The following is a 12,916-nucleotide window of genomic DNA, read 5'->3' on the forward strand; positions in this document are numbered from 1 at the left end:
CTCGCCCCCGTGAACCACCAGGCTGTAAACATCGGCAGGCCGGCGAGACGGAGGGACGGTTGCATACACGACACGTACACATAGTTCTAGTTCTCTCGCATTTCGTAGCGCAGGTAGCCACGGGGCACGTCGTGCGCACCAGGTAACGCGAGCGAATAACGAGGGCAGTGGAGGACCATTTATTTTTCCAATTAAAAGAGGATAAGAAGCACCGCACGGTTTCCGAGGACGACAACGGAGGCGTTCGATCAGATTAGAAAACGGGAGTTTTTATTAAATTTACCTATCGAGTTGTCGAATAATTTCCATCGACGTTTATAAATCACTTACAGGAATGCAGGTTTGTCGGTATAAAAAGTGATCGTTTTATTTGATTTATGATGCTAGCTGCTAGTTGTATTTGTTTCGACCAGCTTTCTCTCTCTTGTTCAAAGAAAGTTCATGTATCGCTTTATTTGCACGGGTATTAGATGCTGTTTTCATTTATCACTCAAGTCGATGACTGAATTTAACAAATCCCACTTTAACTTGCTCGTTTTCGGGCATCTTTCCACATCTTTGATTTACTATACATATTAGTGAAATTACGCAGATGCGTACATGACAGTTTTGCATAATGAAATTTTAATTTATTTACATTTTTACATGATTGTTAAAAATCATTCTTGATTTCGTTTTTCCAACCATTCTCGATCCTGAGTAATACATATATATATTATAATAATAAATCATCAAATCTATAATAGTAATTATTATATCACGAACAAATAAGTCATACGCGTACGAATTTGTAAATTTTAGATACTTATAAGTGATTCAATACAAATAACATTTCGGCAGTTCTTTAGGTATGCCGTTTCTAATTCTAAGTAACTATCTCTACATTTTATCCTTAACAGTAGGTATATGTAGCATAAATGTATTTCGGTTTTATACAATGATCGCGAAAATGTGTGTGTCTGTGTTCGTTTTTCTTTAGATTTTTCAAATTAATTTCATCATTAAAATTTTTCAATAAATAGTTCGCTTCTCTACAGCAATTACCAAACATTTGTTTTGTTCCGTATTTGCGAACGCCAGCATTGAAATGAAGGATGGTAATTCTCACAATCCTGAGCCTTCACGCCGCTCGTCGACGCAGCAAAACTATACTATTATATAATTTTATAGCCGGGCCAAGCCGTAGGCCGAGTAGCGAGACCAAATCTTCTTGAGTTAGCATCAGAAACGCCTCACCATCGATGCTCTGTAAAACGAAAAAATAATACACAAGCTACATATTACTCATTTCAGTCAAGGCAAAAGGATGCTTGATACTTACGTTTTTACGAAAAATACTGCCAATTTCTCGGCAGTTAGGAACGCTGTGTATGAACTTAATCACTTCCTCGTTCGACCATCGCCGTGGGTCGGTGTTCTGTTTGGCGACAACTCTGTTCAAAGCATTACTGTGCTTAGCCCATATATGAGGAGCATCTGGAAGTGGATTGTATCCTGGATTGTAAACGGAGTGATATATCTCCGTACGGAGCTGTTTGTCGGGAATATTTGCCGCATACGGTATCGAAATTGCTGATGCATCGCCGAAATATCCGGCCGGAGAGAGAGTTGATATTTCTTCAGATATTTTTCGTCTGAAATTAAACATGAAGATTATACATTCAGCCCTCTTATTGATTGTGCGTTTGGAAATCGATATATTAAAAATCAAATAACGTCCTGAATGGATGACCTACCGCTTTTTTCGTTTCTTCGATGACTCGTCGTCGTCGGTTTGCCCATCGCTGTGGTTGGTTCGAAATCTTCCAGATCTAAACAAGAATCAAAAATCGTAATAATCTTACTTGAAAGTAGGCATTCTGAATTAACGTGAAACCCTTCAATGTTGACTCTTACCTCTCCGGATACTCGGTCTTCTCATGTTTAAATTCGAACGGATTTTCCGAATGTTCGACTCTCGATATTCTTTCCGACTTATCGTCATGGTACAAGTACTTTTCATTCTTGTCACTACGTTCCATTCGTATTCTTTCAAATTTATCCCCCTTCGGTCGGTCATGTATATCTTCTTCGAAGTCACAGGAATCTTGTTTCACGTTTAGTCTGTCTGGTAACAGTTTGAGTCTGACCAAGTTTTGTGGTGAGTATGGGCAGCCGGATGCAGAATTATGCGTTGCATACTTGGGTCCCTTCACATGACCAATACCGCGGCATCCATATGTCCCACATTCGGGACGATCATTAAGATTCTCAGGCGCTGAAAACCACAAAAATTGATAAACCATTATAAATCTAAAAATTTATCTAGGCTCATCGACTTTTTTCAGTCCCTGAAGGTAAAAATAATCCGTACTCAAGGGTGGCTCCAAGGGATGGCCAGTTTTTAGGCACCAGCCCATCGGGTGAATGTCAGGTGCATCGTCGTCAATCCAATAGGCATGGTGTTCAGGCCAACCATCGAAACGAATTTTCAACCTGGATATTAAAAGGAACAGTGACAATTTCTCCAAACAAGTACTTGGGAGTTCCTCGAATCAACGCAGTCGTACTTACACGTGATCTTTGACGTCCTCGACAGTCGCGACTCTGATCAATTGAGGTACTCGTTTGTCTACAGCTTCCAATTTCATGCCACGTTTGAATCCACAGGGTGGACGCTGTTTGAAGGCTCTTGCTGGTGCAGCCACCGATCTGGTCTCTCTAAGGTAGACTTCCCAAGTAAATGCCTTTGGATCCTTGTAGTCTGATGAGATAATTCATTAACATAAACCGTGAGTGAAATACAGATTTATTTTAGTACAGGAGACATCTGGGACAATGAAGAGGTTTACTATTTGGTGGTGTAAGACTGTGCCCGTTGTGATGACACCAACCGACGGGATGGATGTAGGGCGAACTCGCGTCTGCCCAATAGTCATATACTTCATCCCAAGAATCAAAGTGAACCAATATTCGCGAATCCATTAGCTCTGCAATACTGGCAACACATACTAGCGAGGAATGCTTTCTGTCCACAGCTTCAAGCTTCATGCCTTGTCGAAATCCGTTTGGAAAAAGTGTCTGAAATTTCAACAATATGCGATGTTATATACGTGAATTTATCTATTACGTAGAAAAAAAAAACAGCTCTGCAACCGAAAAAGTCGCACAGAAATGCCCAATTAGACGACTTTTAAAGTAAAACACAGTTACAACCGGGATGTTAAAAAAAAATATGTTATGTAAAAGCTCTCCTAGTTCTGAATAAAGGATTACATGTGGTTGTATTTATGTGTGTGTACATTGTACTTATTAGCAATAGATAAGTATCCAAATTTATTTTCACTCACGCTTTTGTTTGAAAATATAGTCTTTGGAGCTGCTGGGGCTTTGCATGTTTTCAAATAAGCTGTCCAGCTAAAGTTACTCGCAACGTATCCCTTGGGAGGATCCAATTTGTGACCGTTTTTGTCAGCCCAACCAACAGGAAAAATATCCATACTATCAGCATTCACCCAAAAATCATAATTCTCTGGGTATCCATCGAAATGTAGGCGTATTCTATAGCCTGTTATTAATCAACGCAAGCATAACGAAAAAAATGTTAGTTTTGCCGATGAAAAAAAAAAGAAAAATACCTGTAATAATTACTTCAGAACTCACCTACGACTTCAACAACAGTCAAAACGCAATAATGAGATGGATGTTCGGGGTCTATTCCTTCTAGTTTCATTCCAATTTTGAAATGGTTTTTACTATATGGAAAAGCATCTTTGAATAACTTTACTGGTGCAGCTTTGGCCTTGGTGTGTTCCAAGTACTTTGCCCATGAAAAACCTAACTTTCCAGTTTGCCAGGGGTACTGAAAGTGAAACGATAGGAATATTAGAACAAGGATTTCATGATTCTCCCATCGACTTGTATCACCGTTGTACGAAAAGTCAATGATACCTTGGAATCATTATCTTCTTGGATTTCTTCCGGTGGAGTAGGAGCTCCATATTTAGGATCCTCGTCCGTTTCAGACTTGGATACGCACTGCTCATCTGACTCTATTGACTGTGGTCGCTGTTGCTTTGGTTTCTGTGACTGAGGCTGTAACTGTGACTGTGATGGTTGTTGCTCTTTTTGCTGTTGGGGTTCAAGATTATTATTGTGGCGGTGATGCTGCTCCTGCAATAACCTCTTGCGATTTCGTTTTGCACGCAATTCTCTGCAAATAATTAAATTATTCATAAAATTCGCTATAAATTAATGAAAAAGATATTACGCGATTGTCGAACCTACTTCAGATCTTTCTCCTTGCGTATTAATGCGACCTTTTTTGCTTCTATTATCTCTGTACAGGATGGGCCACACGAATTTGGACTCTCGAATTCTGCAGCCAAACCGTAGCATCCACAACTTTCGCAGCAATAAATGGTGTCTGCAGCAACAGGTCTCGATTTTTTTTCCTCTACTTTGTAAGAGAAAACCAAATTAGGTATAGCATGTCGCAAATGATAAGTTCAGCGTTTATATCAATTAATACATTTTTTACCCACTTTTTTTATCGGCACTCATCGCTGAAAGGCTGGCATTAGACGAATTTTGTGACAGACATACATTTTCTTTGTCAACGCTATTTTTTCCCTTTACTTGTTTGCCATCTTCTTCCTCAACCATTTCCATCATCCCGAATTCATTCATACGAAACTAAAATTAAAAAATAATTAATTAAAATCGGAGATAAAACCGTCCTTAATATACGGCGAAATAAACTTCTACGATGTAATAACCTTCAAAGTGCTCCCAGGCAGTGTTCCAACACCATCTTGCCAATCTAGTACCTTTGCAGGATCGAAATTCGGATCGGTTTGATGAAAATTACTGGTAATCTCTTTCGACTCGCTAACCTGGGCGCCAGATTTACGTTCGCCATTAAAATCCGTTGCAGCATCGCTGTCGACGCTCGGCTGTGATTTAATTATTTCAATCTTGATTTCATCGTCCAACGCCGCGTCTAATTTCAGTCTCTTATCTTCGCTGGGTACTACCTTGATTAGAGTAATGTCGTCATCATTCTGACGTTTTTTATTTTTATCGTGATCTAAATCTAGACTGACTGGTGAGCAAAGTGCGTCACCCGCGTTATCCTGTGACGACTTTGAATAGTTTTGCTTTTTGCTTCGTTTCTCGCCACTGCCTCGCAGTATGTTGCTTATAGTTTTCTTCCGTTTTTCGGGTGGCGCATCATCGTCTTTATTTGGAATCGGCGTTATCACTGCAGAATCTGCGTTCTCCGTTATTTTTATGCCATCGGTTGAACTTCCCTTACCCTTTACTGAATTCAGTAAGCTCATTTTTGACAATGGGTGAAGCGGAGGTGGATGAATTCCAGAGCTGCCACCTTTTGATTCTCGTAGAACTTAGAAAGAAAAAACATCCATATCAAGTGATGAATTTTCTGCTAAAAATTAGTGGTTGAGCTTAACAAATAGAGGGAAAATACTGGCAATTTTTTTTCTAAATATTTTAACACACAAACATAATTTGGCTTCGAATTTAAATCTGGTATTCCCAATTAGAAGAAATAATTCAAAACGGTTGATATTATTCACCAATTCTTTTCAGGATTCTATTCAAGATATTCCTCATTGAAAGGCTATGAAATTAAACCCATTGGGTTAGCAAACTTTGATCGGATTCTATCACTTGTTCTACAGAAATATTGTATTGACCCATCCAGAGCCCATGCAATCTTATAAAAAGTGAAATCTCATTGAAAATCATCGATTCCTATTGATTTTCTATTGGCATCTAAAAGCTAGATATGGCTTTACCAATTGACCCAAATGGATCTAATTCAATTCTGATCAGTTCTGATCCGTTTATATATTTTACCGAATTTTTAAGCAGGGACAATAATAACATACCTGTGATAGTTCCTTTGTTGTCTGTACTGATTTGGCCATTGTTGATTTTCAAATTAAACATGCCCTGTTTAGCAGGTCCACTATGCTGAGGAATGGTGACTGGGAGCAGCAAATTAGTTGTATGTTTTGACGGTTGACTCTGAACAGGCGTTGTGCTACCCGATGATGGCTGAGATAACTGGGATATCACAGGAGCAATTACTAACTTTGGTTTTGCAACTTGTGTTGTGGATAATGCTCCTGTAAGAAAACAATTCAGTTACACTAAAACTTCATCACCGCAACCTTTACTATCTACTATTCTCATTATTTGTCAATTTACCTGCTGGAATAACAACTGTTTCCCTTGATTTATTGGGCTTAATAAGGTTGCTGAGATATGCAAAGGTGTGCTTTCCTGCTTGCGCATGTGGCTGGGATCCTTGAGTCGTTTGGAGTGGTACAATCTGGGCTGTGGTTGTATTAGTTTTTCGCAGAACGATGTGTTTCTGTGACTGGTTGCTAGATGACGTGCTCAATGTGGTAATCGGCCGATGATGGTGAATGATAATGTGTGGTTTGTTTTGAGCAGTACTTACTTGAGAATTACTTTTTATAAATACTTTGTTTTGGCTAGTGACAATCTGGAGAAAAAAAAATTATAAATATTCAAGAGATTAGTAAAATTCTATTATTCATATACTTGTGCATAAATGAGTTTACTAACTGGAGTAATAATCGAAGCTAGTTGGGACTGAGAAGATGCAGTTATCGTCTGGTTTCCGGACACTGGCTGTCCTGCATGAAGTTTGCCTTGTTGAATATACAGAAGAGGCATAACGGCTGCTGCTTTCTCCCCTGATAAATGTGTTCCACCATTGATAGTCTCGATGTGATCATCCACCACTATTTCCTCCTCCATTCTACTGGAGCTAAGTATCGATAAGCATTACTTAAACAAGGTATTTTGGAGATTTCTTTTTCATTGGCACTCATTAGCGTTAATTAGTAAAAACGAAAACAAGGTATGCAACACGAAATTGAATTCTTTAATCACGTAAGAAAGTATAAAAACTATATGTCGAGGTGATAATAAATAAAACGGCGGAACGTTCGTTACCATAACTGAATGAAAATTTGAAATACGCGCCGAATGTTTTTTCGAGAATAGAGTTTAATCATTGGGTTGAATTAACCGAGCATGAATAAAAGTGAGCGTAACTCCGGAGTAGCATTAATTCGCATTCAAGAAAGAATTGAATGAAATAAAATCACTGCGCTGTTATGCATATCCACGATCGTTCGAGCAACTTGATTTTTCTATTGTCGTTCTTGAACAACGCGAACGAGTATACGAGTTACAATTGTCATTGAGAAAAGTAAATCTATCGTTAATATAGTACCTTATATCTACCGTTGCAATTGTCAACACGATAAACGATCATTAACTATTCAACAATCCCACAAATGTGTCATATCTACGAAAACTACCACGAGAGTTACAAGTCAAAACGTATCCGAGCCGAGCGTCGAATCGTGCAGTTACACTTTGCTCAACTTCGTTCCCACGGTTCAAACCCGGCGTTCCGTCCGACCGATAACCTGCGAAGGCCATAGACTTTGAAACAGACTAGAGTCGACGCTCCGAGAATGTTGGAAAATTAGGTAGACGTCAGAACGCTGCGACCTGATTGGTCTCAAGCCTCTGACGCTGGCCAACCACAAGGCATAGAGAAACACCTCAAAAATCGTTGCCACGCGATTGGTAATCCCGCGGCGCAAGAAAGAGGGTACCATAGGGGGAGCCGTCTTCAAAACAAAAATGATTGCAAATTTTTATTTTCACCGTCAACGTATTGGAAAAATCTTTGCAACAATTATTACAATAACCTAATAGGTATAAAGGATTGAAATTTGTGAACCATTTCTAAAGCCACTCTACAGATGATGAAACTCGCTCGAAAATAATATCGAGTATAATAACCTCTAAACCTTGAAATATTAACTTAGCGTGTCTCCTTCAAACTTAACAGGGAACGCGAATATCTGCACGATATCGTAGTGATGTTATGATGACAAGTTATTTGTTAAAATTGCCATTTAAGAATGAGTTATTATAAACACAATATTACACGTGATTGTTCATTTCATGTTTCCTTTTGTTACAGTTTTATTCTTTTGGATGTTCACATTTCAATATACAGAATTACATACACATATCGAGTTTAACTCTTGGCAACAGTTACTGATTTTTCAATACACAAACCGTACGGTGCTGTATGCAGGTCAAATAAAGTTACGAAATAATGCGGCGCTATAATTTCCACTCACCCGACAGGGCAAACAGTTTCTATGGAATTAGTCACAAACTGAAGGAAATCTTCGACCGTCCCCCACCCCCGCGGCGTCGTAGCTCTGGCTAGACCGTGCATCGATAAATTACAAGACTTTTGTTGAAAGAGTGAATTGATTATAGTATAGCATTATAACATTACGAAACAATGTGACGAGACAGAAATCATAATGAAAATATACAAATGATCGGAATAATATGTTTAAATGACCAACACATTGGTATCGATATCTAGTATACGCTGTGATAAGTTTCGGCTGTATTATACTTCGGGGGCCAAGCTGAATATATGAAAGCATGCAGTCTCGTTTCGTTCGTGTAGTGTAAAGTTAAGCTTTAAAATATAAACTAACAAAACATGTACACGTGTGCGAAGATTATGATAAGGCAGCATACCTTAGACTAGCTTGTTGATTATTTTTCCGTACCGAGGAGTATTCTTATGTTCAACGATTCGATATTTTGTAACAATATTAAAATTGTGCAAACTTCTACTATGTGTAGAAGTGATTATAGCTATAGCGCAACGGAATAAATGAACATTGGTCACAACGATTGCAGGTTCGACGGTTTTTAATTTTTCCAAACAATGGACTGAGACATACGAAATTATAACAGTACGGAAAGCTAGTCTTTAATGCCGAGACGAACATGCCTACTTTCCCCCCCTGACGATACGCTATAAATATAAGAAACAAATATTTTCCCAAACTCACGTTTTAAAGTTGTCAGTCGCCATCATACGAGCAGTGTAGAAAATATTCTGAATGCGCATGCGCGTTGTAGCACGTCACTTCTTATGCTCTCGAGTTCCATTCGCAGATAGAGGGTCCCATTCGCGTGCATCTGGGAGAGTCGACGAGAATTTTTACAATTCCAGCGTTGCCTGCTACTCACCTACCTGACTGACTGACCGCGAGGCAACGCAGGGGCGGGGGGAGGGGGGAGAGACATCGGGTCATGGAAATAATAAAAGAAACTCGAGACTGATTATCCGACATTGCCGGATTTCCGAATTCTCCAAATTTCCCTCCTGCAAACTGCCATTTTACATTCTGAAATAGTTCATCCGTGCTGCTCATCGTTTGTCGTGCAACGGCGCAGATCCACGCAGCATCGCTTGTGTTGTTATGTATTTTTGTTGCATAAAAATGGTGGTTATCAGCTGATGCGTAAACTCGATACACTCTTGATGAACTCTCATATTAATCAAAACAATTGAGTCGCGACGACAGGAGCACAAGCCAGTATCTAATGGGTGATTGTTACCTCAAAAGACTCGAGTTGTTTTACACCGCGCCATATTATTTGCCGCTAATATTCGTAAAATAACAATTTTTGGAAAAACGGGTGTTCAAACTGACGTCACAACGTTCCCTATCGACATCCGCTACCTGTGACCTGCGTAAGATATTTATCAATCTTTCCAAATTAACGTAAATATTATGTACAGCTGACATGGTTATGCCAGTAACCGTTCCAGGACTGTGTTGACAATTTTCAAAAGTCGTTACTAGAGTTTTTCAGTTCCGTCATATCCTTGATTCTTTATCCCGTCGCTTCTAACATCATTTTTGTTTATTATGAGAAGTTGTCAATTACACTGCGTCCGAAGTTTTTTTTACATTGAACATTTAACATTTATTTAGGTTCGTTGAATTAATTTCGATGATGGGAGGAGCCCTTACTATTGGCCAGAGCAATGACGACTTGGTCGAGTATTTATTGGAAACTGGCTATATCCGGAGAAAGGAGATCGAAGTTGTTTTCAGAGCTGTGGATCGCGCCAGCTACTTGCTTCCTTCACACCAGGAAAGTGCGTACAAAGATCTTGCCTGGAAACATGGGAACCTCCACTTGTCTGCACCTTGTGTCTATGGAGTAGCGATGGAGTACCTTTCTCTCCAACCTGGGCAGAGCTTTTTAAATATCGGTAGCGGCACTGGATACTTGAGCACAATGGCTGGCCTGTTATTAGGTATGTATTTATAACCATGATCGGATGCTCCCAAATGAATGTACTTGTTTGGGTGATTTCTCTTTCGAAAGACCACTGAAATAAAATGAAAATTATAAAGGAATAGAAGATTGCTGTTAATTATTTGTCACATGGAAGTAATATTGCAATTCCATATTTCAGGACCCTATGGCATTAATCATGGCATCGAATTGCATGAAGACTGTCTTCAATATGCTTATGAGCAATTGGAAAAATTCAAACTGTACTCACGTACGCTTGAAGAATTTGATTTCTGTGAGCCTTCGTTCGTACAAGGTAATATGCAAGGGCATTCTCTGACTTGCAAATGCATATTTTTATGACAAGTAAATTCTGTTTACGTGATAAGTAATTGATTTTCAGGTAATTGTCTGCGCGTTACACCGGGAAAAGAATATGACGCGGTTTACTGTGGAGCGGCAGTTTCTGATAGTAACATAGATGCGATTAAACGATTTGTACGAGTTGGAGGATTGGTCGTGATGCCTTACAAGGGTCATCTATGTTGTTTCACGAGGACTAGCGAGAACGTCTGGGCATGTAAAAAATCCTTGGGGGTATCGTTTGCAACACTGATCGTACCTGATCCAGCGGACCAGAATTCAATCACTCTGCGTAAGTGAAGTGACTTAAATATAACTCGACATTACCGAGTTGGTACAAAAATGTAGCCTGGAACAATAATAATGAACCGTAAATGTTTTTTACAGCTGACAGTGAACCTATGTCCCTCCAGGAACTATGTAGAAGTATAGTGAGACATAGATTGCGTGAAAACATTTGGGAAGAGTTTCCGGAACTCGATAAGCGGAATATGAATACTTCACTTCATCCATCACGAAATGATTCTTTTTGTCCAATGTCCGACGAAATAGTGTGGAATGACGACGACGATGAGGACGATGAAGAAGATGATGAAGAGGAGGATGAGGACGACAACGAAGACGACGAAAACATCGATGACGACGATGAGGGTGAAGGCCCTGTGTGGGACGTAGATTTTATAGGACGAACACGCTTTCTTTTCAACATGGAGGTCGAGTCTGAGCCCACGAGTAACCCGCTACAACTCGACAGAGTCGCGATGCTCATGCAGCAGAGAACTGCCGCCGTAGGTCGGCGAGTTGGTGCTACTCTAGATAGAATAGTGGAGGAGAAATGGAACGGTGATGCTCCGGCAGACATTGGAAGCCCAAGTACCAACTTGGAACAGGACGAGAGTTCCGGTATGGCTGAGAACCAAGGCACAGATGCTGTCACTGTTGATAGCAGCGGGAGTGAGGCTTTTTGTAGCCAGGGAAAACAGTCCGATGAGCGTACCGCACGCCGCAGCGAGAGCGATACCGAAAGCGACAGCGAAGATGAGGTACCGATACAGTGGAAGCAGATCGCAAAACGGGATAATTCGGACAGCGGCATAATCGAGGACATCACTATCGGCTTCGACGACAGTAGCTCGAGCTGGAGCGCTGTCCACTCGTACTCAGAGGTCGACGACGACAGCATGGACGTAGACTTGTCGACTGTTGCGCTGAGCAAAGCTTACGAAAAAGCTTACAGTGAGCACAAGTCCGATAAGCCGATCTCCGTTCGGTCCCGTTTGTTTATTAATTGCTTTAAGGAAAAGATACAGATGCTACCGTTGCCGGAAACAATGAAGATGTACATAAACTATCATCGAAAGCTGTAACTAATAACTGTAAACTATCGCCATTATTTGAATACTATATCATATTATATATATTAGGGTGGTCCTTATTTTGGGTAAGTCGGAATTTCAAACCTCTCACCCCTTGCATATCTCCCATTTGCCAGAAAAAAAATGTGTGCAAAGTTTAAGCCCAATCGGACAACGTTTACCCGTGGCCCAAGAGGGTCAAAGTTTAATATTGGAGCCAAATGGTAATAACGAGCTTGAAGGCCTTTATTTAAGTAGACCAGCGAAAAAAAATCGTAGCAAGCTATAATCCACAAGATTTCTAACTAAATTCACAACTAATTGAATGTACTGATACCGAGTTCCGCCAAAAATTTCTATGTCGAGTTGTAGATGTACGTATGTTGTAGAATCTACGTATTTACATCGTACATTACATTTACGAGTTGTAGATGTACGTATGTTGTAGAATCTACGTATTTACATCTACAACTCGACATAGAAATTTTTGGCGGAACTAGGTATGAGTACATTCAATTAGTTGTGAATTTAGTTAGAAATCTTGTGGATTATAGCCTGCTACGATTTTTTTTCGCTGGTCTACATAAAATAAGGCCTTCAAGCTCGTTTTTATCATTTGGCTCCAATATTAAACTTTGACCCTCTTGGGCCACGGGTAAACGTTGTCCGATTGGGCTTAAACTTTGCACACATTTTTTTTTTTTGGCAAATGGGAGATATGCAAGGGGTGAGAGGTTTGAAATTCCGACTCACCCAAAATAAGGACCACCCTAATATATATATTATCTTTGAATACTCTACCATGTGTTATGAATTACTTCCTACCTTTTCTTTCCCCCAAACAATTTTTCAGCATTCGATAGAGAGGCATTATCGCATCCTCAAACTTAATTTTAATTATTTCAGGCTCTTACTGCTCATCAGTGTAAACAGCTACGACCGCCATATCAAGCAACTGCTACAAATAATTCCATTCCCAGGAATGGTACTGACAATAACAAAACAGTCGATCT

At 39.8% G+C, this 12,916-nt stretch overlaps 2 protein-coding genes and 1 long non-coding RNA gene across 9 annotated transcripts; 2 read left to right on the forward strand and 1 right to left on the reverse strand.

The window, feature by feature from the left end:
- The first annotated feature begins 6 nt into the window (after positions 1 to 6).
- Positions 7 to 3,042, forward strand: LOC124294231. Its single transcript, XR_006904176.1, has 3 exons — positions 7 to 340; positions 2,328 to 2,705; positions 2,798 to 3,042. It is a non-coding gene; the product is annotated as an uncharacterized LOC124294231 (long non-coding RNA).
- LOC107222768 (lethal(3)malignant brain tumor-like protein 3) lies at positions 608 to 9,169 on the reverse strand. 6 transcript variants are annotated; one of them, XM_046739023.1, is made up of 17 exons: positions 8,943 to 9,169; positions 6,601 to 6,805; positions 6,217 to 6,517; positions 5,895 to 6,134; positions 4,758 to 5,386; positions 4,524 to 4,674; positions 4,267 to 4,438; positions 3,931 to 4,192; positions 3,643 to 3,841; positions 3,330 to 3,547; positions 2,832 to 3,060; positions 2,554 to 2,743; positions 2,354 to 2,475; positions 1,897 to 2,257; positions 1,737 to 1,811; positions 1,322 to 1,634; positions 608 to 1,246 (listed from the first exon to the last, which is right to left on the reverse strand). In XM_046739023.1, exons 1-17 carry the CDS (start codon positions 8,999 to 9,001, stop codon positions 1,121 to 1,123), a joined length of 3,852 nt encoding a protein of 1,283 aa, XP_046594979.1. In that variant the 5' UTR covers positions 9,002 to 9,169; the 3' UTR covers positions 608 to 1,120. The 6 variants fall into 6 exon arrangements, with proteins under 6 accessions (XP_046594979.1, XP_046594978.1, XP_046594977.1 ...); XM_046739022.1 differs by lacking the exon at positions 8,943 to 9,169 and adding an exon at positions 8,205 to 8,910 and having other exon boundaries at positions 4,267 to 4,435; XM_046739021.1 differs by lacking the exon at positions 8,943 to 9,169 and adding an exon at positions 8,205 to 8,909.
- Positions 9,170 to 9,176: 7 nt separating this feature from the next.
- Positions 9,177 to 12,701, forward strand: LOC107222763 (protein-L-isoaspartate O-methyltransferase domain-containing protein 1). 2 transcript variants are annotated; one of them, XM_046739037.1, is made up of 5 exons: positions 9,177 to 9,380; positions 9,876 to 10,204; positions 10,367 to 10,501; positions 10,589 to 10,840; positions 10,936 to 12,701. In XM_046739037.1, exons 2-5 carry the CDS (start codon positions 9,895 to 9,897, stop codon positions 11,913 to 11,915), a joined length of 1,677 nt encoding a protein of 558 aa, XP_046594993.1. In that variant the 5' UTR covers positions 9,177 to 9,380; positions 9,876 to 9,894; the 3' UTR covers positions 11,916 to 12,701. The 2 variants fall into 2 exon arrangements, with proteins under 2 accessions (XP_046594993.1, XP_046594992.1); XM_046739036.1 differs by having other exon boundaries at positions 9,179 to 9,631.
- Positions 12,702 to 12,916: the final 215 nt, after the last annotated feature.

The sequence above is a fragment of the Neodiprion lecontei genome, chromosome 4 (genome assembly GCF_021901455.1).
Source record: "Neodiprion lecontei isolate iyNeoLeco1 chromosome 4, iyNeoLeco1.1, whole genome shotgun sequence".
Classification (NCBI taxonomy): domain Eukaryota; kingdom Metazoa; phylum Arthropoda; class Insecta; order Hymenoptera; family Diprionidae; genus Neodiprion; species Neodiprion lecontei.